Source organism: Solanum lycopersicum, chromosome 12 (assembly GCF_036512215.1).
Source record: "Solanum lycopersicum chromosome 12, SLM_r2.1".
NCBI classification, from domain to species: Eukaryota; Viridiplantae; Streptophyta; class Magnoliopsida; order Solanales; family Solanaceae; genus Solanum; species Solanum lycopersicum.
In genome coordinates, this window is record NC_090811.1 from 1,368,499 (window position 1) to 1,389,635 (window position 21,137).

The 21,137-nt window shown below is 35.7% G+C and overlaps 1 protein-coding gene across 1 annotated transcript in view; it reads right to left on the minus strand.

Annotated features, from left to right (window-relative positions):
- Nucleotides 1-1,024: 1,024 nt before the first annotated feature.
- Nucleotides 1,025-21,137, minus strand: part of LOC101260798 (nuclear pore complex protein NUP205) — a 30,846-nt gene continuing 10,733 nt past the window's right edge. The window contains exons 10-45 of the mRNA XM_010315389.4: nt 20,628-20,717; nt 19,576-19,737; nt 19,073-19,189; nt 18,765-18,971; nt 16,347-16,448; nt 16,101-16,232; nt 15,587-15,717; nt 15,370-15,489; nt 15,109-15,232; nt 14,305-14,502; nt 13,668-13,786; nt 13,080-13,230; nt 11,788-11,900; nt 11,621-11,702; nt 11,362-11,448; nt 11,170-11,247; nt 10,842-11,045; nt 9,215-9,307; nt 9,018-9,131; nt 8,707-8,877; nt 8,546-8,601; nt 8,392-8,464; nt 8,103-8,293; nt 7,872-7,998; nt 7,661-7,738; nt 5,875-6,036; nt 4,495-4,665; nt 4,284-4,421; nt 3,768-3,911; nt 3,478-3,600; nt 3,263-3,358; nt 2,975-3,112; nt 2,795-2,895; nt 2,055-2,174; nt 1,877-1,976; nt 1,025-1,427 (exon numbers count right to left, since the gene is read on the minus strand). Coding sequence (XP_010313691.2) covers nt 1,344-1,427; nt 1,877-1,976; nt 2,055-2,174; nt 2,795-2,895; nt 2,975-3,112; nt 3,263-3,358; nt 3,478-3,600; nt 3,768-3,911; nt 4,284-4,421; nt 4,495-4,665; nt 5,875-6,036; nt 7,661-7,738; nt 7,872-7,998; nt 8,103-8,293; nt 8,392-8,464; nt 8,546-8,601; nt 8,707-8,877; nt 9,018-9,131; nt 9,215-9,307; nt 10,842-11,045; nt 11,170-11,247; nt 11,362-11,448; nt 11,621-11,702; nt 11,788-11,900; nt 13,080-13,230; nt 13,668-13,786; nt 14,305-14,502; nt 15,109-15,232; nt 15,370-15,489; nt 15,587-15,717; nt 16,101-16,232; nt 16,347-16,448; nt 18,765-18,971; nt 19,073-19,189; nt 19,576-19,737; nt 20,628-20,717 — 4,497 coding nt within the window. The 3' untranslated portion in view covers nt 1,025-1,343. The remainder of the gene's footprint in view (nt 1,428-1,876; nt 1,977-2,054; nt 2,175-2,794; nt 2,896-2,974; nt 3,113-3,262; nt 3,359-3,477; nt 3,601-3,767; nt 3,912-4,283; nt 4,422-4,494; nt 4,666-5,874; nt 6,037-7,660; nt 7,739-7,871; nt 7,999-8,102; nt 8,294-8,391; nt 8,465-8,545; nt 8,602-8,706; nt 8,878-9,017; nt 9,132-9,214; nt 9,308-10,841; nt 11,046-11,169; nt 11,248-11,361; nt 11,449-11,620; nt 11,703-11,787; nt 11,901-13,079; nt 13,231-13,667; nt 13,787-14,304; nt 14,503-15,108; nt 15,233-15,369; nt 15,490-15,586; nt 15,718-16,100; nt 16,233-16,346; nt 16,449-18,764; nt 18,972-19,072; nt 19,190-19,575; nt 19,738-20,627; nt 20,718-21,137) is intronic.

The window sequence follows — 21,137 nt, forward strand, 5'->3', positions numbered from 1 at the left end:
TAATTCATCTTTTAGTGGCGACTTTTTAGATTTTTAGCGGCGACTCTCTTTTGCCACTAATTCTTCTTTTAGTGGCGACTTGTTAGAATTTTAGCGGCGATTACTGTTGGCATTATTCCATCTTTTAGTGGCGACTGTTGTGACTTTCAGCGGCGATTTATCTTGCCACTATTTCTATTTTTAGTGGCGACTGTTTAGACTATTGGCGGCGATTTTTTATTGCCACTATTTCTTTCTTTTAGTGGCGGCTAGTTAGGCTTTTAGCGACGATTAATTAGACGTTATGCTGCGATTTGTATTGCCAATAATTCAACTCTTTTGTGACGACAAATTGCTCTTATATGGGCTATTTTTATTGCCACTAATTCACTGTTTTAACGGCGATTAAAATTGCCACTTATTCATCCTTTTAGTGGCTACTGAGATTGCCACTAATCTAGTTTTTAGTGGCGACATATTAGAGTTTTAGCTGCAACAAAAATTGCCATTAATCCAGTCTTTTAGTGATGACAAATTAGACTTTTAGCGACAAGCAAAATGGCTACTAATTAAAATTTCTAGTGGACATATTAGACTTTTAACCGTGCTTACCATGAACCCAGTATGATCATTTACATTGAAAGAGATAAATGTTGACTAATCTGAACAATTATTGAACTTAGTATAATAAAATAATTAAACTCTTTCTCAGAAATGCACACAGAATGTTGAAATTACACAAATGGGTTATACATTAAGAATGGAGGACCATATAAAAAGTCATGATTATCTGTCTTAATAATGGATTCCAATTCATAGATATATCGAACTAATGATATATCACGTCCAAAAATAGTAGTTGTGATGGATTATGACATTTAGAATTCAACTACATACCCAATTAAATGCGTCTGTGAAAGATCGAGTCTACAAACACATTACCTTCACCTTGTAGGTAGAGAGATTACTTCCGATATTCCCTCAGCTATAGAAAAAATAGTTCAATGCAATTCAGAAAAAGTGCTATAAGACGCACATTAAGACATTCTGAACAGTAAATACACAAAATAATATGATAATCGAAGTACAGAAACCTACAAATAAGGGGGCAAGACCTATAGGAGTATAACTACTAATAGCCTTCTAGTGTAATCTGTCTTCTGTAACATTCAGAACTCCCACACAAAAAGCACAATAGAGGCTGTAAGTATGATATACAATATGTACAATAGATTGGAGGATTAAAAAAATATAGGACAAGCACTATGTAAAAGATAAATATACAATTACATTACAACTCAACAAAATTCCTCATACCCCCTATGCTAAAAATTTATGAAAGAACAAAAGAAGGAGATGGCCAGTCAAACAGGTGACTTCTGAATCGATATTTCTTTCAGAGAACTAGCTAATCTTCGAAATACTTTAAGGTCATGACCTGTTTTATCCTGCAAAGAAGAAAAATATTAAAATGAAAGGTTAAATCCCAAAATTACAGAAACGGAGAAATATAACAAGCATTGGCCATTCAGGTATCAAAAATTTACATAATGCAAAACATGTTGGAACAAGAGAAATATTACAAGCTTTTTTTTATAATCGAAAATTCCCATTAGAAACAGCCTCCCTACCCCCTTCCAAAAGGTAGGCACAGGATCTGCGTACTCCTCACCCTCCCAAGAGCCCACCTTGTGCGACTACTGGGTATGTTGTAAAAAGTAATCACAAGGGCCAATGGAGCTTGGCTCCCAATTACTATTGGGAAAGTCACTTCCCTCAATTTTAAGATACTTGTTGTCCAAAACATCTTGACCAATCAAATACACCCTTAGAGAGGATTGGTAATCTTAAACGAACTTACGACTATATCATAAGATAAAAGTTACTGTTAGCATACCTCGCTTAGAAATTCAAGCCTCTCCAAAGCTGAAATTAACTTTCCACATAGCAAATTCAAGTCGTCTTTTGAGTAGCGTTTGTTGTCACATTCAAAAGAACTGCAATGCCCAGTAGAAGTTAAACCAAGCAGAATTTGCATAGCCATGAACGAAAGAGAAGTGCCATAAATATGGTACCTGTCCTGAAAATGAACAAGGATAATATTCATCACGTTTTCCGCTAGTAAAAGCAATAGTGTCATAAGTTGATTCCTATCTCCAACAATCTGGCACATCTCCAACATCGCGACATATCTCCTGGAATATAACCAATCAGAAAATTAGTCAGATTAGCATACTAAAGGGATTTAAAGCATGATAATCATTCACCTATAAACAATGTAGCTCATCCAGTCAGCACAACAATTGCAAGATTAAGCATATGACTACATCAATTAATATGTGATGGTCAACAAAATCCACATATTGCATTAAAGATTAATGAAATAAAAATTGAGTGTACTTCCTATGATTTGACCACCAAACCGGATCTATTTTTGGGCCTTGGATATTAAAGAAATTTCAGGGAGACATTATGTCTGGATACAAGTAATTACTTGAGTAAAACAATTGTAGTAGTTATTCTTTAGGTGAGGTCATCACTGCCACTTGGGCTGGTTGCAAATAAACTGTCGTTTGTATCAGCACTCAAAAAGGAGATGACCAGAAAACATGATTTGGACAGACGGAGTTGAACTAATAGGAAGCTTACTATCTATAAATTTTTGACGAAGGGTGTTCAACTGACCACCCAACCTTTACTATATGTGGCAATGCCCCGCCACCCTCCAGCTAGTTTTAATGATCTAAATCAGACATCTCATAACTAGACGAGCAAAACTCTATCCTGGAATTGTATTACATGAAGCTACATGTACCTTTTCTGAATGTTCTCGGACGACGAAATACAACCCTTGGGAACACACATATTGATGATTTCATCCACTTCTTGTCTTGAAAGTTCATTTATGTCTTGAATCTGGGATAATGAAGAGATTTAAAGCTCAGATAATCAAATATTAATTCTTTATTCAGTAGCCAAAACACATATCTTTCACCTTGCTAAGCAATAAATATCTGTCCTCAGTAGCTCTTTCCAATGCTGTAGTCAGCGAGTTGAGAAGAAAACCAAGTAAATTCAATGTTGGCTGTTGCTGACCAGCAGAAGTGCGATAGTCCATTCGACCATCTGAGACCTGATCCAAATAGAGTGAACAAAATTGTGACACATGCCAAAAATATTTATCAAGGCACCAGCAAGAAAAGGACATAAACATTTAATGCCTAACCGTTGACTTAAAAGTTCATAAGCAGGAAAATAATTAAACAAGTCAATTTTGATGTACCGGCAATCTTAAAGACTTCTTCGTAACAAGAAAACAGAGATAAGAACTCAGGCTAAAGCAAAGACGAGATGCATTCATTTCTGCCTTCCGACGTTCCTGATAATACATACAAAAGGAAACAAAAGTGAGGTGGTCTATGACCATACAAGCTTCACCGTTGTATACATCTTGCCTTAATAATACACAATCAAGCTAAACCTAAAAATTCTTATTACCTCCAGAAAATGCATAGATTGGTTTGTAATAAAAGAGTCTGGCTCGCGAGAGAAAAGAAAACGCATCATCACAAAAAGCCCTTGAACAAATCCATATTCATCGGTCTCTTCATATGGCCAAATCTACACAGAAATACAGTTCAAAAGTAAGCTAAAAAAAATTGTTAATTATAGGGGCAAGAATAGCAACTGGCTATTTAAATGGCTAAAATATCATCAGTAATATAACCATCAATGGAATTGAAATCCACCTAAAAGACAGTATGCAAAAAAACTGTACGGAAATGTACCTTCGTAAGTATGCCAACAACCAAATTTATTTGTTCCATTGTCAAGACATCAGCATCAGAAAGATCTTCTCGTAGGATTTGATCAAAAAGTAATTGATGACTTCTTACAAATTCAATGACTTCACGTACAACTTTGTTTTTAACCTGCTAGTCACCCACTTAATTAAAAGGATAGATCGCAAGAGAAAGAGGACTTTTTTAAAATATGGTAAACCTCTTGAATAAGTGCCAAATTGCCAGAAGTTCATTCAGATATTTCATATTCTAGAACTATATAATTAATTGAATCAACCATTAAGGATAACTCTTTGTTTCTTTCTACAAAAGATTATTTGTCAGAAACAAGAATTTTAAGCACCATAAGGTATCAAAAACTTTTTTGACTTTAAAATGAAATAATTTTTCATGTCTTCACAACATTTTTCTTGAAATTAAAAATATTTCATCTTAAAGTAAAAGTTGTTGATATTGTCTTTACAACATTATACTGCATTCGAATGAAGAAATGAAGCACACCTCAAAAAATTCAGATGCATCAACCAATGAAGTAAGTGAAAACACCAATCTCAAGATTGGAGCTATTATCATTCGCTGTTTATCAACATCAACTGACAGTTCTCTTCCAAATTTGCCATCCATGCGCCGGTAGCTTCCCTGGTAAAAGATTGTAACAATTTAATCAAAGAGGATATTGCAAACTAAATCACATGAATAGAGGAAAAAATACCTTCAATTGCATATTTAGTGCCTTACAGGCAGATATGTGCTCATATGCACCCATTGAAAAAAGCACCTGGGCCCCAGATTTACCATACTTGTGGCTAATTCTCAGAAGAAGAGCAAGTTCCGCTTCAAGAGTGCAGACACGCTGCATTGACTCTAACGAGAGCCCACCATCCTGATGGGAGATGCGAATCGAACTATTAAAACCCACGAGAAGTATATTTAAAAAAATAAAAACTACACAGCATATTGCATGCAAGCTACGCATGGAGAGGGTTTCCATCAGATTGGAAAATTAATACACATTTCAAAGGAGAAATACACCCCCTAATGAGGCCACATGAACTCTGACATAATCATATGATTGGCCATCATCCTGATGGGAGATGCCAATCGAATTTTTTAAACCCACGGAAAGTATATTTAAAAAAAAAAAATTAACTACACAACATATTGCATGCAAATGAATGCATCAGAGGGTTTCTATCAGATTGGAAAGTTAATACACATTTCAAAGGAGAAATACACCCCCTAATAAGGCAGCATGAACTATGACATAATCATGATTTCCCTTTGTTAACATCTTTTTACTCCTTAGCACACTTCGCAAACAAAGACTCACTTACACAACCAAAAAAATGCAAAGTTCTTTTAATAAAGATCCAAAATAAAGGTAAGACATTATCAACAACAAAAAAAACACAACCTTTTATTTGTGTGGTTGACATAGATCTACTGAAGGTAATACCAAAAACTCATATGCTTCAGCCTTGTTAAAGGTGAAAAGCTCTAAAAAGGGCTCTAGGTCTATTAGTGCTTTAAACACAATACACAACTTAAATGTAGGCTTGAATTAAAAAACAAAATTAAAAACACAATGATTTAAAAGAGTAAAAATATATATATCTAAATCCAAAAAACGGTAATGAGTTCAATCATAACGTTTCATTACCTATATTTTTTGTTACTCGTGTCTTTTTCCGTTACTGATACTAACAGAAGTCATGGCTTGAATTAATTCCAAAGCAGAAGAATTCAGAGAAAATTAAGCTGGCTTACTAGGATTTTGCACACAGGAACAGCATGAATATCATAATAAGAGGTTTTTGCATACATGTGAATTACATTTCAGTTTAAAATATGATGCACGCGAATACAGAGTATATACAGGAAATAGCAAGGATACTAATAAATATTGACAGACAAGTGCCGACAGGCATAAATGTGAAACTAGAAGAAATAATGGAAACGTGAAATTTAGTTGAAGAGATTGTACGCCCAAAAAAAAGAGAATTAGAAGAGAAGAGATCAGATGCTCCAACACGAAGTAAGGCAAGAATGCCAGATATCAACAGAGATATTATGGGGGTAATGTATCAAGTACCTGAGAAAAGTTATTGATGTTCACAAGGCAAGACCTTAAAAAGCCTCTGCTCTGCAGTTGACTCAAGAAAAACTTTTCATGATCAATGCAAATTAAAGCATCCAAAACATAGAGCGAGATGGTTTTTCCAGATTCGCTGCCATGGATTGCATCTTTTATGATCTGTTTTTAGAATAAAACAAAAAAGCACGGTAAGCTAGCGAAGCAAGAAAGCAATTATGATACATACACACTTCAAAATGCAAAAGGAAAATATGGAGCCATAATGTGATAGATACAGAGGAAAAGGAACAGGAAATCAATTTTAAAAGTTCCATCGAGTAAAAAGTAGATGAATTATGATAATTGTTGAGAATATAATTAATTAACAAAAGTGCTCTCTTTAACAAATTAAATTTTTATATGAGATGGTCACACATCAACTTGATATCAAGGCAGGACCCGTCTCACCCAATATTGGACCCCCGAAATTAAAATTGTGCACGCACTAGATGCTAAGCACCGGGTGTGAGGTGAGCTGAGGTGTTAAAGAATGAAAAAAGTCTTACATTGTTGGTCAATTAGATGGGTAGACCCCTTATAAAGCTTGGGAAATCCTCCTCCATTTGAGCTTAGCTTTTGGGGTGTGAAATAGGCCCAACACCTAATTTAACATTAGGAGGTGTGTTGAGTTAGGTCCAAGAACTAATAAAAATGTGCTCTCTCTAATGGCTTAAGTTTTTAAATGAGATGGTCAGACACTTCAACTTGGTATCAAGCAGTGTTTTGGAGAATGAGAAGCAGGAAAAAGCGACGAGAGCTTGCTTCGCCAAAGCGTGAAGTGTGAAACGAAGCGCATGCTCTTTTCTACTAAAGTATTGTTTAGTACAACAAATAAAAAAATATTAAATATGCATATATAAATAACCAATTAATAGAAATAACATACTAAGCAAATCTTTCAATTCTTAAATTAAAAAGCAAATAAAAAATAGTCAATAATACTCATAATCATAACATATTGAGCAAATGCAAACAGCAAAACCAAATAAGTAAAAAAAAAAACAGAGCATAACAGGGGGGAAACCCTAAAAGTAGTCGTTAAAAGCTTGAAAGAGAGTCCAAAGAAGAAGAAGAAAAGAGAGGAAGAACTTCTCGTTGAGTTGCAGCAACAGATGTTGAGATGTTTGAGTCACAGAAGAAGAAGAGGGAAATGTTGAGTTGCAGCAGACAAGTATATTAACAGAAGTTAAAAATAAAAAACCTAACACGGTTAAGAGCGCTTTTTGTCGCCTTTGCTTTAAGCGCGCTTCTCGCTTTGCCTACAGAAGCCCTCGCACTTTTAGCAGCGCCTCACTTCAAAGCATAAAAACGCAATGCTTGCGCCTTGCCTTGCTTCACACTTTTTGTCGCTTTTCACAACACTAGTAACAGAGCAAATAGAGGTCCTAAGATCGAATCTCACCGCCACCCATATCAAAAAGAATTTTCACATGCTTGGCCCATGAAAAAGAATCAGGCCCACAAGTGAGAGGACGTGTTAAGAATATTATTAAATAATAAATAGTCTGCTTTCTAACAACGATTTTAGATAAGATGGTCACACACTTCAACAATAGACACAGGAAGTAGAGAAATGGAGTAATAATGGTATACTTTAAATAAAATAACTTGTGCAGATGAGTGAGAGAAGTTAAATCTGCCTATACGAGCTTGTTCACACTACCGGTCCCAATCCCCGATATAGATCAGCATCAGAAGAAACAACAAACAAAATTAAGAATTCAATCTGAAATGTGCTACCCACCAGATCTAGAAGTGATTGAGCCTCCTTCCTTATTATTGAAAAATTTGCATATGCCATTTCAGTCTGATCTTTGACAATCTGTTCAAATTTAAGATAGAACAGAGTGAGAGAATGGAATAACAACTCGTTACATCATTGTGTTAAATTGATCCAGTAAGAATACAACAATAGGGAGATCCAATGGGAAGTTTCCCCACAAAGATTTTAGAACCTTTTCAAGATCCTGATCATCATTTTCCTGTTCATCCATTGTCAATAACTGCATTACTGTGGTAGGAAGATCAGGATCAAGCATATGTTGACAGTACTGGATATAGCTAAGGAGCAAGGCATATTGGCTGTAGTCAAGAAACAAACAGCAAAAGTCAGAGACTTCCTTTTCTCTGCAACAAAGCTAAAGGAATAGATTAATCAAAGATTAATCAAATATGAAACACTATACCGCCTCCTCAATGCTTCTGATGATTCGTTTCTGAGAATTGCCAGTATAAGCTTGAATAGAATAGAATGGCATGCTCCATTAGATAATTGTTTTGTCATCATGATGTCAAGACAAGTGACAGTATCAGAGTTTAAACCACTAGGGCATAAAAATCTTTCATCACGTAGTTTGGCGATGCATGTGACACCAACCTACACAAATATCTTAAGCAAAATAAGAATATAATCGAGGTAACTGCAATACATGGTGTAACCACTTCAACAAACTAAGAAGACGAGAAATGTATAACCTGTGTCAGTATCAGTGCCATCTTCAATGAGCAGTCGGGAGAACCAGAAGCACCAAGAGAGGCATCAAGCAACCTATGCATGGAAGAAAAAGTGAGACGGGATCAAAGATTGGCAACAAAACAGAAAGAAAAAAAAACGAAAATGGTCACTCACTGAAATAATATTTCAGAACGGTTGGGAAGAGAGGAAATTTTGCTAGAGGCAGAGACCTAGAAGAAAATTTGCATAACAGAATATGTTAGCCCAACACACGTACTTACAGCAAAGCATACCGACGAATTGAGAACCAAGTGACGAAGGAAAAGAAACGTTACCTCAACAATTTGAGACCAGCCAGTTAACATATGAAGCTGAGCTGCTTGTTCTTCAAGATTTTTGTTGTATTTCCAACCCCATCGTAACAGCTGTTGGACTGTATCTCGGATTTCATTTAGCTCAACTTCAGTGCTGAAGGAGCTATGCTGGGGATTAAACAAGTTGTATTTCTGAAAGAGGGATAAAATTTTAAAAGAAAGGTTATGCAGCACCTCCAATGGATAAAAACAATCTCAGGTGGCTAAAGGGATCTTATAAATAAATAAGGGACAAAAGAAAGGAAAAACTGGATTGCAAAGAAATATTGTACCTCCCATAATTTGTCACGAAATGCAGCTAGATCAATTAAACGGTCTCCACGTTCTGAGTAGTAATAAACACCACCTTTTTCAGAAGTAGCAGGATTGGTAAGTATATCTTCAGCCTGCAGAATGCCAGAGAATGATAAGAGTACTCCCCAAAGATAATAGCAATGAAAAACTGCTCCAAACCTAACAAGGTTCCTACCAGAAACCCATACTTCGCGCTTGAAACTGCTTGTGAAGATTTCAACACAGTATCAGGAGATTTGAACTGGACAACTTCAAGCAACTCCAATACCTATACATAAATGCAACGGAAGTTGTTCTTACTTCCTTTATTAATGAAAATAGAAGATACTTATCTTACTTATCCAAAAAAAAAAAAAGGATCTACCAAAAAATTATTTAAAATAAATTGAAATGTTATGAAGAGAACACAAGTGACAAGAAAGGAATACCACAATAAGGGCTCATTGGTTAATGGGATCACAAGATAATACCAGTATTAAGTTTGGTACATTTTATACTTTTGTTGGTTGAATATTGACTTTCGATAGTGAAGACATAAATAATAGAAGTGTGCTCTCCTACTACATACATCAACAACAAAAGGGAGAAACTTTAGGGAAGGTTGCTCTAAGTGGTTTGGGAGATACCTCATAATGTGCAGATGAAGAAGTGGAAAAATGATTAAGATATACATAATGGAGGTGGGGTAGACGGTTATGATCCAGATGCTTTTTTTGTGAACTTGAAATAGAGACAACAAACCATCTCTTCATACAGTGCAGGGTGACAGAGACACTGGCAGATGTTCTTTAATTTTGGAGGAATTAGTTGGGTTATGCCAAGAGAAACATCAGAAGTTCTAGCAAGTTGGAACAAAGAAGGCAAAAAATCATGTCACAAGGAGAGATGGAAGATTGTGCAGATGAAGAAGTGGAAAAATGATTAAGATATACATAATGGAGGTGGGGTAGACGGTTATGATCCAGATGCTTTTTTTGTGAACTTGAAATAGAGACAACAAACCATCTCTTCATACAGTGCAGGGTCACAGAGACACTGTGGCAGATGTTCTTTAATTTTGGAGGAATTAGTTGGGTTATGCCAAGAGAAACATCAGAAGTTCTAGCAAGTTGGAACAAAGTAGGCAAAAAATCATGTCACAAGGAGAGATGGAAGATTGTCCCTACATGCATCTGGTGGACAATTTGGAAGGAAAGGAACCTAAGATGCTCTGAGAACAAGAGCAAACCTCTCCAATGTTGGAAGTTGAACCATCTAGTAACCTTATATTTTTGGTGTAATCTTGTCCTCCCCAAAGAAGTGGAGGACATTACTTCTTTTTTGGAGAATCTAGGAGGATTGTAGGTAATAGTTCTCTGTTATAAAATGGTACCTTTATCCCAAAAAAAAACACAATGGAGGTGGGGCAGAAGTTAAGAACACATTGAACATAGATAACGGATTATGGCAGGAACAATCTGGGTAATGTCACCACTTAAGTGGAAATGTTGAGAGCAAGTTAAATATGAAAATAAAAGAAAACATAAAAGTTTAGATCAGAGAGTTTCAATGATTTTGAGCAAATGCTTGACTTCATATGAACAAAAGGCAAATAACTTGTTGACTTGTTTAATAGAATGTTGAGAAGTGATAGTAAACGACAGCCAGAGAGAGGGACAAGAGGGCACGGCATATACAGGAAACAAAAGCATGAAATAAAATGTTTGGAATGTGACATTAATAACAACGAGAACCAGTGCAAAAACAAGAGGATGTAATCATATTCCTGAATATTCAAGACACAGTGAGTAGTAAAACTTTACCTTAGATTTACTAATCATTCTGGTGCCGTTCACTCCAGTACTAATTTGACTATAGGGAGAAGATACACCGAGATCAACATCGGATTTGAAATTTCCCTCTCCAAATAGTTGAGATAGAATACTTTGACAAGCTTCTCGATGAGTAGAACTAGACATATCAGCCGCATGCAATTCTATTGTTAGCAGCTTCAACAGCCATGCTCGCTGAAGAAATAAGGGACATGTGTAACCAATTTAATAAGATCAAGTAAGCGAAATTGGAGAAATATTTGAAGCAAATTCACCTAGCTAAATGGCGGAACAAACACACCACTAGCTCAAAACAGACCTGATGAAGGGAACTGATACGAAGTGCCTGACTACTATTTCTTTTGGGAAGTGGAGCAATGCCAATTAAATCCAGATGCTGTACAGATATATTTAAACAATAACTGAGACAAATATTGATCAAGAGGGAGAATTTCTTTTAAGAAAATGTGCAAGTAATATACAGAAACAATTTCAATCTACACAGTCGCACCTGTACAAAGAACCAATACTTTTTGGTGCTCAACAAATCCATCATAGGATTACCAGTCAGGGGATCTGTACATAACTCATAAAGAAGCTGCATATAGTAACCAATTATAAGCTCACCAAAAGTACAAGGATTTATAGCAGTTTCCAAGAAAATAGACTGACAGCCTCTGCAGCTTAAAGTCAATAGACAATCTTTTTTCACGTGAAAATGCTAATAAACAAGAATATACACCCCAAAACAATGATCAAACCACTCAAACCTGAAATGCAAATTCATGGAGCAAAGCGTTGATGTCAGGTTTCAGAAGTTTTTCCAACACATCAAGAATGATCTTCAAGCAACTGCAGTAGAAAGAACGAATTTCAATTCCCTGAGTATGCAAAGGAACACGGGAGTTAAAATAACATATATCAATTGAAATAGAACCTATAGTGAAATTTTGGCTGAAGCACGGTCCTCTCAACAGCCCCATCGACATCAAATTTGAGTAATAGATGTGTGATATTAGGGGCAGGCCGGCTAATATTATCCATAAGCAGCTGCAATTGTAGAACCAGAGGATCAGTCAATGATTGTAACCACATTTAAGAGGAAAAGAGCACCAGCTTTGACCAAATCCATTCTCTGATAAGTAAAAAACATCACCAACGAAATTATCAGAAAAGGATGAATTTATTATTAGCACATCAAGTTGATGCTGGAAAATATGTACAATTAGCACCATTACATGCCATGTTATGTGCTCAAAAGATCACACATGGCTTCTACATATGAAGTTGTATTGCCAAAAAGAAAGTGAAGAAATACATCTGTATTTGACTATAGTAACAAATTCTTTTGAGCATGCTACACCGATGTCTAAGTAAGAACATCCCTTTCCATTCAAAGAGATTAGGCAAACTCATTTGATGAATCAGAAGTTTTGGAAAAAAACTTAATTTCTTCTTAATGTCCCAAGTTCAGGAACCCAAAGACTATGATAGCCTAAAGAGAAAAAACAGAACTTCAAACTCTTATCAGAAAAAAAGGAGAGAACTTTAAATAAATACACAAGAAATAGGGAAGCCTAATATATAAATCAGGGGTCGGGACTTAAGAAACGCATGAATAAGGAAAACACTGTGTAACATTTAGTAAGGAAAATTTAATGTACATGTTACAAATATGAAATTGAAATCAGAAACCACTTATAAAGTTAACTGGGGAAATTCACAACACACCATAGCAGGCAGGCACTTATCTTGACATTCCCAGGGCACACACAGTATTACTATTTCTAATTATATCTTGTCCATAACGAATTTAGGAGTTCTATTCTAGCAACTTATGCAATTACTATAGCAAGTTCTGGGTAATTGATGCTATCAGTTGAGTTTACTTATTGATTTCTCAATTAACTTGTATTATTTGCATATAAAAATGCAGTACCTTCTTAAAATGTAATTGGAAGTACTTTTTTTTGAAGTTAAACTATAAGGTTCAAGTTCCCCTAATAGCACATTGTCTAAGTGGATTAAGGTTATAACTTACCATTACACAGTAAAATACCAACTAATAAAGAAGACAGATTCCACCTCGTTCAAAGTTTCAATTAAACATCCTTCTCTGCCATTCCTCCTTCCAGTGAAACATGGCTAAAGAATATGGGATCAAGACATATTGCTAAAGAGAAAATCCCCCACCTTCCAATTCTTATGGTCTTAGATGCAAGAACTTACTTGTAGTATTAGAACACCTGAATCTTCACGGCAATCCTCTATAATTTGACATTCTTCAGATCGCAGCTCTAAGCAGGCAGCATAATCCTCAACCAAGCACCCTGCAGCATTGGATTTTAAGAGCAACTGAACAAGCCCGACCATGCGAGAACTGCCATCCACGTAAAAGCATCATCGATATTAAAAATTGGTGCAATAACATGACACAATACAATCCTTTCTTAATATTTGATATGAAACCACATTTCTTATTAAGGTTGCACTAGAATAGTTTGTGCTATCCATAAAAGACTGATTAGAAGGAAGAGAGATGTGGAAAACCGTAAAAAGGAAAATGCCCTTCTTTTATGAAATATGTAGTTAGATTGATGGCATCAAGAAGATCAAAAATAGTACCATAAAGGTAAAAAGAAGTATAGTAAAAGGTAAATGCCCTAATTTGAATAGGTAAAAGAAATAATGAGACGCAAAGGAGTGGAGCTTCAATCAACACATTTAATCATGTTCTTTGAACAATCGGGACTTGGAGAATGACAAAGATTTGCGGCAAAGGGAATAGAAATAAAAAAAAAAGGATGAAAGGATTACCTTAGGATGTTCATTATTTTGATAGATGATTGTTGGATACGGGGCTGCAAATCATATCTAACATACTCTAATAAAGCCACAACTTGGCTCTGATCTTGTGAGAGAATGACATCTAAAGGCTGCATAGACAAGAAGCAGCAATGAGACAATGAGCTGACATCAAAGGGAAAGGCAACAACATGCAGTCAAACAACTAAACCAAATCATATAAGTTTGAGTAGTGTGTAAACATGCTCACATGGAACAAAGCAGAATCAGTTAAAAGAATATTCATTGCAGTAACTTTTATTCACTTAAGGTCACTACTCTCCATCTAAGAATACTTCAGTTTTGTTCTTCCCTGAAACACCTGTAACTTACTCGAGAAATTAAACATTTAACAATGCTTCTAGTGGCAATTATTGAATCACTACAAATACAAACCCAAAATCAAAGCATCAAAGCTAAGATCGTTTTAACTAATTGGAAAATAAACAACCATTATGACACATAACAACTGGTAATACGGTGTAATCTGCAAACAGTCCTTACAGAAAAATTAGCAAGAGGTTATATTCATTCAAGCAGCTTCTTCCAGTGGAGTTTAGGCTATTGAAAAGAAAAGAAGGAAACCTGAGATGGAGTTTTAGATTCTTACCTGATACAAAGGACGCCAATACTCAGACACAGCTAAATCTTTCTCCAATACGAGATTTACAATTTCCAGAGAAAGGAGGACAGCTTGTTCCAGAAGTTGCCCATAAATTTGACTAGTTCTTTCAGAAATTAGGTAATTGACTCCTGGTGAAAGAATACTCATGATATTCCGGAACACAGTTTTACCACTCATAAAATCCTGCATAACAGCAAAAAGACTTTACGTAACTGAGTTGCCAACAATAAGTGTGACAATAGTAGCTTAAAGCAATACAAGCTAATACTTACTCCCACTGTCACATTTTATGTAGTAGAATTTTCTTTTTAATTTGTCCCAAAAAGAACACCTTTCTAACTTTAGAAACAATTTAAGTTTTTCACTTACCATTTTACCCTTGATGAGACGATTTCTTCCCACAAATGTTTATGGCTTATTTTCTTTCTTTTTTTGACAAGGTAAATAATTTTATTAATAATTGAGGGAAACCTCGTATACAAGCCAAATACCAAAAGAAGAAAACCATACATCAAATGGTTCTCAACAGAAGAGATCAAATCCTCTATATAAATAGGCATCTCAAGTACACCAAAAAGAAACTAGAGACAACACTACTTTTGCAGTTTATAATCTCAAGTCCCAATGGATTCACCCTAATGAGACTTAGTGCCCATTTTCACAGTGCTACATATATTGGATTGGAGGGAGTATTAAATATGAAAAGTTTAGAAGTCAAAAAAAAAAAATTAGATAACATCAACTAGACAAAGACACTCTAAATAACAGAATAGTTTGAGGAATTAATACTTTCAACAACTCTATTACAGGAAGCTGCATCTGCAGCGGAGCAGATTGACCTGTTTCTGACAGCTGAGATTGGTCCACAACACTATCAATATCCTCATCTCTGATACTATACATACTCAACATCCTGCAAACAATATTACAAAGTAAGCAACTTCTTTCATAAATATACAAGCAACGATCAAACACCTCATAAACAAGGCCCAAAAGGGAAAAAGATAAATATACAGAGAGCATCATAGAGAATATTGAGATAAGACTTGCATCTGGAAATGTTTCAGACAAGCTATGACAAGTTGCCACTTCTCAGAAGGATCGGCATAGGCTCTCTGTGGGAATGGTCCAAAGACATGATCATAAATGAATTTAAAGATGCCAATGAATCTGCAAAGGTGTAGCTCAGAATGAGAATCAATACAACTGTTAAGAATATTAACTAAAAACCATGATATAATACGTGCAATCACAAAAAGTCCAATACCTATGCCCTCTATCACTAACATCCTTTTCCGTGGCAATAAGTGTATTCAACAAGTTAATGAATGATATAGTTGAAGGGTATTGCTCCCTTCTAGCTTCTATTTCATTCAGCTCAAATCGCATGTCATAAACCTGAATGAAAAAGTTTTGGATGAGATAGTTCCCCAACAAAAATAAATGAAGTAGAGGGAAAATTGGGGAGAATAAGATAATTTCTTGTGAAGGCAAATCCAAATGCATTAGACCATGAAAAACTGTCGCCATATTTTAAAAAACAAAATTGCAAACTTCAATCTAGAAAATTGATGGTTTAATCTTTCCCTTTATTTTCCCCCAACTCACCCATTTCAACACCACCCTGGAATAGAGATTATCTGAATTGAGCTCTTAAAAGAACATCTCAACCAGATGTATGCAGGACTTGCCCATTTATATTAAATAATTATTACTTTATTATATATAGAAAAGAATTAAATAGCCTGCAACATAGAGTAAATAGCACGGACACCACCGACCTGTGTTGTCAAGGATTGTGTTGTGTTCCCAACGACTACTGGTAGATCATATTGCTCTAAATACCTCCAAGTTGTATCTTTCAGAACTGGTGATACTTGAACAAAAGTAGCTATGGCATTTCTCAATGCACCCTAATAATCACAGATGCAAAAAACAAATTAGTTGCAGAACACAGTGGCAGGATCTAACCATGAAACTGAAATAGCAACTAAGTGAAGGAGTCACATGAAAAAAAGAGGACTTACCTTAAGATATGGAGGGACATTTTCATAACCAAGGAGTTTGAACAATGGCTCAATATCAGGGAACCAATTCTTCCATTCTACGGGATTAGCATTTTCGACAACCTGCAGCACACAATAAATATCCCAAGCCTGTTATATCTGCTCACTGGAGCAGAAAAACATATGTAGACAGAATTTCCTCTACGATGTCCTGAAAATGGTCCAAATCAAATATAGGAAGATATCTCCAATCTCTATTCATAACTTGAGACAAGAAAAACATGAACTTCCATACAAAATGATTCATATACGTCATAGTTTATTATAGGTCTTAGTAGAAGTACAAAATATACACATAATGTTACATACAAGGAAAATGGCCAGAATCCAGATAACCAAACTCATAAAAAGTTTGGCACTGGAGTTGTCTACAAGGCAATGTCAGGATGAATGTTTGCTCAGAGTAGTCCCTTAGAAGATGAACGCCCTCCCAACCCACACAATATATATATATATATATATATATATAGAGAGAGAGAGAGAGAGAGTGTGTGTGGCTGTAATCTGATGCAAATGTGGGGTCAATGTAGAGAAGGCAAAGCTGAATTACCATTCTTGTAAGCCTCTTGAAAGAATGGAAACAGAGTGTTTATTTAATTTATTAGATAAGTAGGAAAATGAGAAATTAGTGCAGAGATGCTCTATCGTGGACAAAACATGGTGAAGGAATTTACTAAACTAAATCTGAATACACAACATTGTCCTCTGCCTTGGCATATCCCCATCATAGATAAAATTAATAATCTTATCAAAAAGTAAAATTACTCTGCCAACTGTGAAACATGGCCATGAAGCTTCATTTGGAAAAACAAGAGCACTCCATGGCTAGCTTGTTTTGGGTGAATTGTATTAAACAAAAAAAAAGTATGACACTGGTTAACTTTTTTAAGATTGGCTTTTCAATAGATGATTTCTTATGTCATGTAGACTAGATGTGTAAATCATCATTGACTTTGTTGCTCAGTAGCAAGGGAGATGTTGAAATTATTCTTGAATGTTGGTTGGTGAACCACGCCTCATATCTAAGTGGAGAAAGGTAGGAGGATGAACCCATTATCACCAGGTCCCGAAGCTGAATACAGCAGATTTCTTGGTTATGCAAAAGATGCGGAATTCTTTCCTATACTTGTAATCTTTTCTAGTGCTTAAACCTAAAATTTTAACTCAAACATTTCACAGAAAGAAAGGGGTAATGGCGCAGAAAAGCAAAACGAATATATGGTATGCTCCCACCCTTTTGTATGATATGAGAGGTACAGGAAGAGAACAACAGGTGTTGTATTGGTGAAAGAGACCTGCAAATCAGCTTAAGTACCCTTCTGGATTTTGTTTAACTGGTGTAAACATGTGGTTATAAATGATACAGATTAGGCATTGTCAGTTCGGACTACAATTGAAAAGAAAAATATGTTATTTTTTCGCAAATGGACTATCTTCTCCTGTAATGCTCATGTGCACTCATAATTACTTTCTTGGAGCTGAAAACAAATGGAACATCTTTACTTCCTTAAGTAAGAGGAAAAAAGAAAAATGTTGACCCTGGAAACTCAAGTTTACTAAGATGTGACAAAAAAGATTTCAATCCATGTGCAAACAGGGAACAGCAGAGAGAGGCCTTTTTTTCCTTTGGTTGGTTGGTTGGTGTGTGTGTCTGTGTGTGTGTGTGGGGGGGGGGGGGGGGGGAGAGTGGTGCGGATGGTGAGACAATGAAGAGAAACCACTAAGTCAGAGAGCATCGTGATTGAGCATTAGATTAAAAAGCTTTGGCATCCTAGAAGTTCCTAACCAGACACAAAGGTCCTCATATGGTCTTTCATGAACCAGACAAGACAACACAAACTAAGAGAAATATGAAGCCTCTTATGTCATCCTATTCTCTATGATAACTCACCAGCATTGCAGTTAATCCAAAATACAGGAATACAGGGAGAGTGTCAACTAAACCTAGGTAATTATAAATATATAGTTGTTGAGATATAATCAACTAATAAAAGTGTGCTCTTTTAGATGAGATGGTCACACACTTTAACCTGGAATCAGAGCAGGCAAAGGTCCTGGATAGAATCTCACCGCCACCCAACTAAAAAAGAATTTGCACTTGATTGGCCCGTGAAAAAAAATCAGGCCGCATGTGAGTGGGCATGTTGAGAATATAATTAACTCGTAAAAGTGTGCTCTCTCTATTAGCTTTAGATGAGATGGTCACACAGTTTAGCAATAACAATGAAGATATGTTCCCATACAAAGCTCCACAAAAAAGACATAAAATTAGATGAGATAACGTCTCAACAACATAGCCTTCTAGATAGAGCATTCTAGTCTATTAAGTAAATGTAAAGAACATAGACAAAAATGAGGCAGGACAGTTACACCACTCACCTTTTGCAGAACATTCAAGTAAGCAACGAGTGCTTTGGCGTCTCCTTCCTGTATCTCTGGCAGAACTGCCCCAGGACTTTGCAGGGCTTGTTTGAACTTCTCCTCATAAATTGATAAACAATCAAATAAAGTGCTCCATCCGATAGAACGGAATGTCTTTCCCTGAAGTAACTCAAAAACTTTGGAAGCACCTTCAGCACTAGATGCCTGGATTCAATGCATGACAATAACAAAACTAAGTTACCACTTGTTTATCATTCGAAGCGATGAAACATTACCAAGTTGGCGATACAGCCAAACTTACATACCAAGGTACTCAGCATTCTCAAAAATGCTACAAGTGTCTGAAAGTTAGTGTGATCCTCTCCGGCGAAGTTGACAAAAGTCCACAAAACATCATTACCAGACAGCAGCTCAGGTTCTTTCTGATAAAAGATCACAAACAAGTAAGTCAAAGTAAGATGATAAATAAAACTGGAAAAAGACAACTTAGCTGTATACATATTTAGCACACTCTTAGTGAGGTTAACTACCTATATATTGTGAGGACTCTTTTTTTCCCAAGTTCATTCTGATATTTGGGGTCCTCATAGAGTTACTTCAACTTTATGATTTCATTATTTTTGTCAGTTCTATTGATGATTATTCCAAATGAACTCGTATTTTATTAATGGAAAGATAGTTTTGAATTGTTTTCCATATTCAAGAGTTTTATGTGTTGAAATACAAAATCAATTTGGTATCACCGTTCATACCTTTTCGTAGTGATAATGCCCTAGGGACTCCAAAATTAGCAAGAAAAGGCACTAACCTGGTAAATTTCACTCACAAACTCCAAGAGAGAGACAAAAGTTTGTGGTGCAGGTTCAGTGGCCTTCTGAAAATGCCCAATTCCCTCCACAGTATGATCATGTGAAGTAGACAAGTGGTACGGACCAAGTGCCGTCATAGCCTTCTCTTTTGCTTCTTTAACCTGTAATAAAAAAAGTGAGTGAGTAATTCAATAGAAATGAAGAAGCCACCAATCTTTATGTTCCCACTTGGTAAATACAGCAATCTCACAGGCAAGCCTAAATCCCCACCATAAAATAATCTCAAGATCACTTGATACGAAAAAACCTTACTAGAATTTAAAGCTTTTTTCCAAAAAAACAACAAGACAACAGCCTGTATTCATGATCGTTTGTTCACCATCTAAAAGTTTAATGCAAACAATGAACAATAATCTCAATTTCATAGCTCATTCAAAAAAAGAAAGAAAAACTTTTCCAATTAAAGAAATTCCTTCGAAAAATTCAAGCAAGTACATATTGAATAGAACAACAAAAAGCACAACCATGCAATGCACCAAAGGAATACAAGGGATAAGAGGCTACTCCTCAACAATACCATACCCAGTGTAGTCCCACAAAGAGGCTACTCCTCAAGTGGACAAAAACTCTCTCTACTTCATCAAAGCTCTTCTATCTCTCTCAATACCTAATAGCACATGGGATAGAGAAAGCAAGCACGGCATTTTATCATAGGGATACTTGGGGAACATACACTCATTATTCAGCCATAAAGAGAACCCAACTATACATGAGCTTCAACACACCACATAAATACAAGTTAGTGAATGTGTAAATTTACACATTTGCTTTATAGGACATGAACTCATATGGCAGTGTAACAAAATCCCAGCAGGGTGGGGCTGGACAGCAAGCAAAGCAGGACTCGGACTCCTCGGATTGCATGTGCCTCAGAAAGAAAAGAACTACAGAATTGGGTGGAAATAACAAGCATAACTTCTTTTTTAGAGTCAATTTCAATCATTTACCCTCAAAAAATATTAGAATATTGAACAAAAGAAACTAAACAAACCTTGTCCTTGGCCAATGGATGAGACAAAAGGCATGTTATCATCTTGTGCAAATAGGCATTGTACATGTAGATCATATCCTCATCATCATTCTGCCCATGAGAGATAGAAAAGAAACCTGAGTTAATTACTAAATGGAAGGACTAGACAATTACAAAAACAGGGTCAAACCAACAAGCATGATATGCTACCAGGACCATTTATCTGTTTACACAACTCAAGAAATATGCCAATTACCCATGACAACTACAGGAGTAAAAAATCACAAGGAAGGTGATTCATCACGAGATAGACAAAAAAGAAATAACAAAAATATACGATTTTCTACAACCAGCAACCAATAACCAATACATTATGCAGAAAACAGGATGTTTAAGTGATGGGATTGTTTACCTATTTTTTAATAAAGTAATAATGTTATTAATGTACGGCAAAAAAAGTGTATAGGCTAGTACGATGTTAAAAGTGAAAACTTAACAAAAATATATGATCTTCTATGATTATTAGGCACC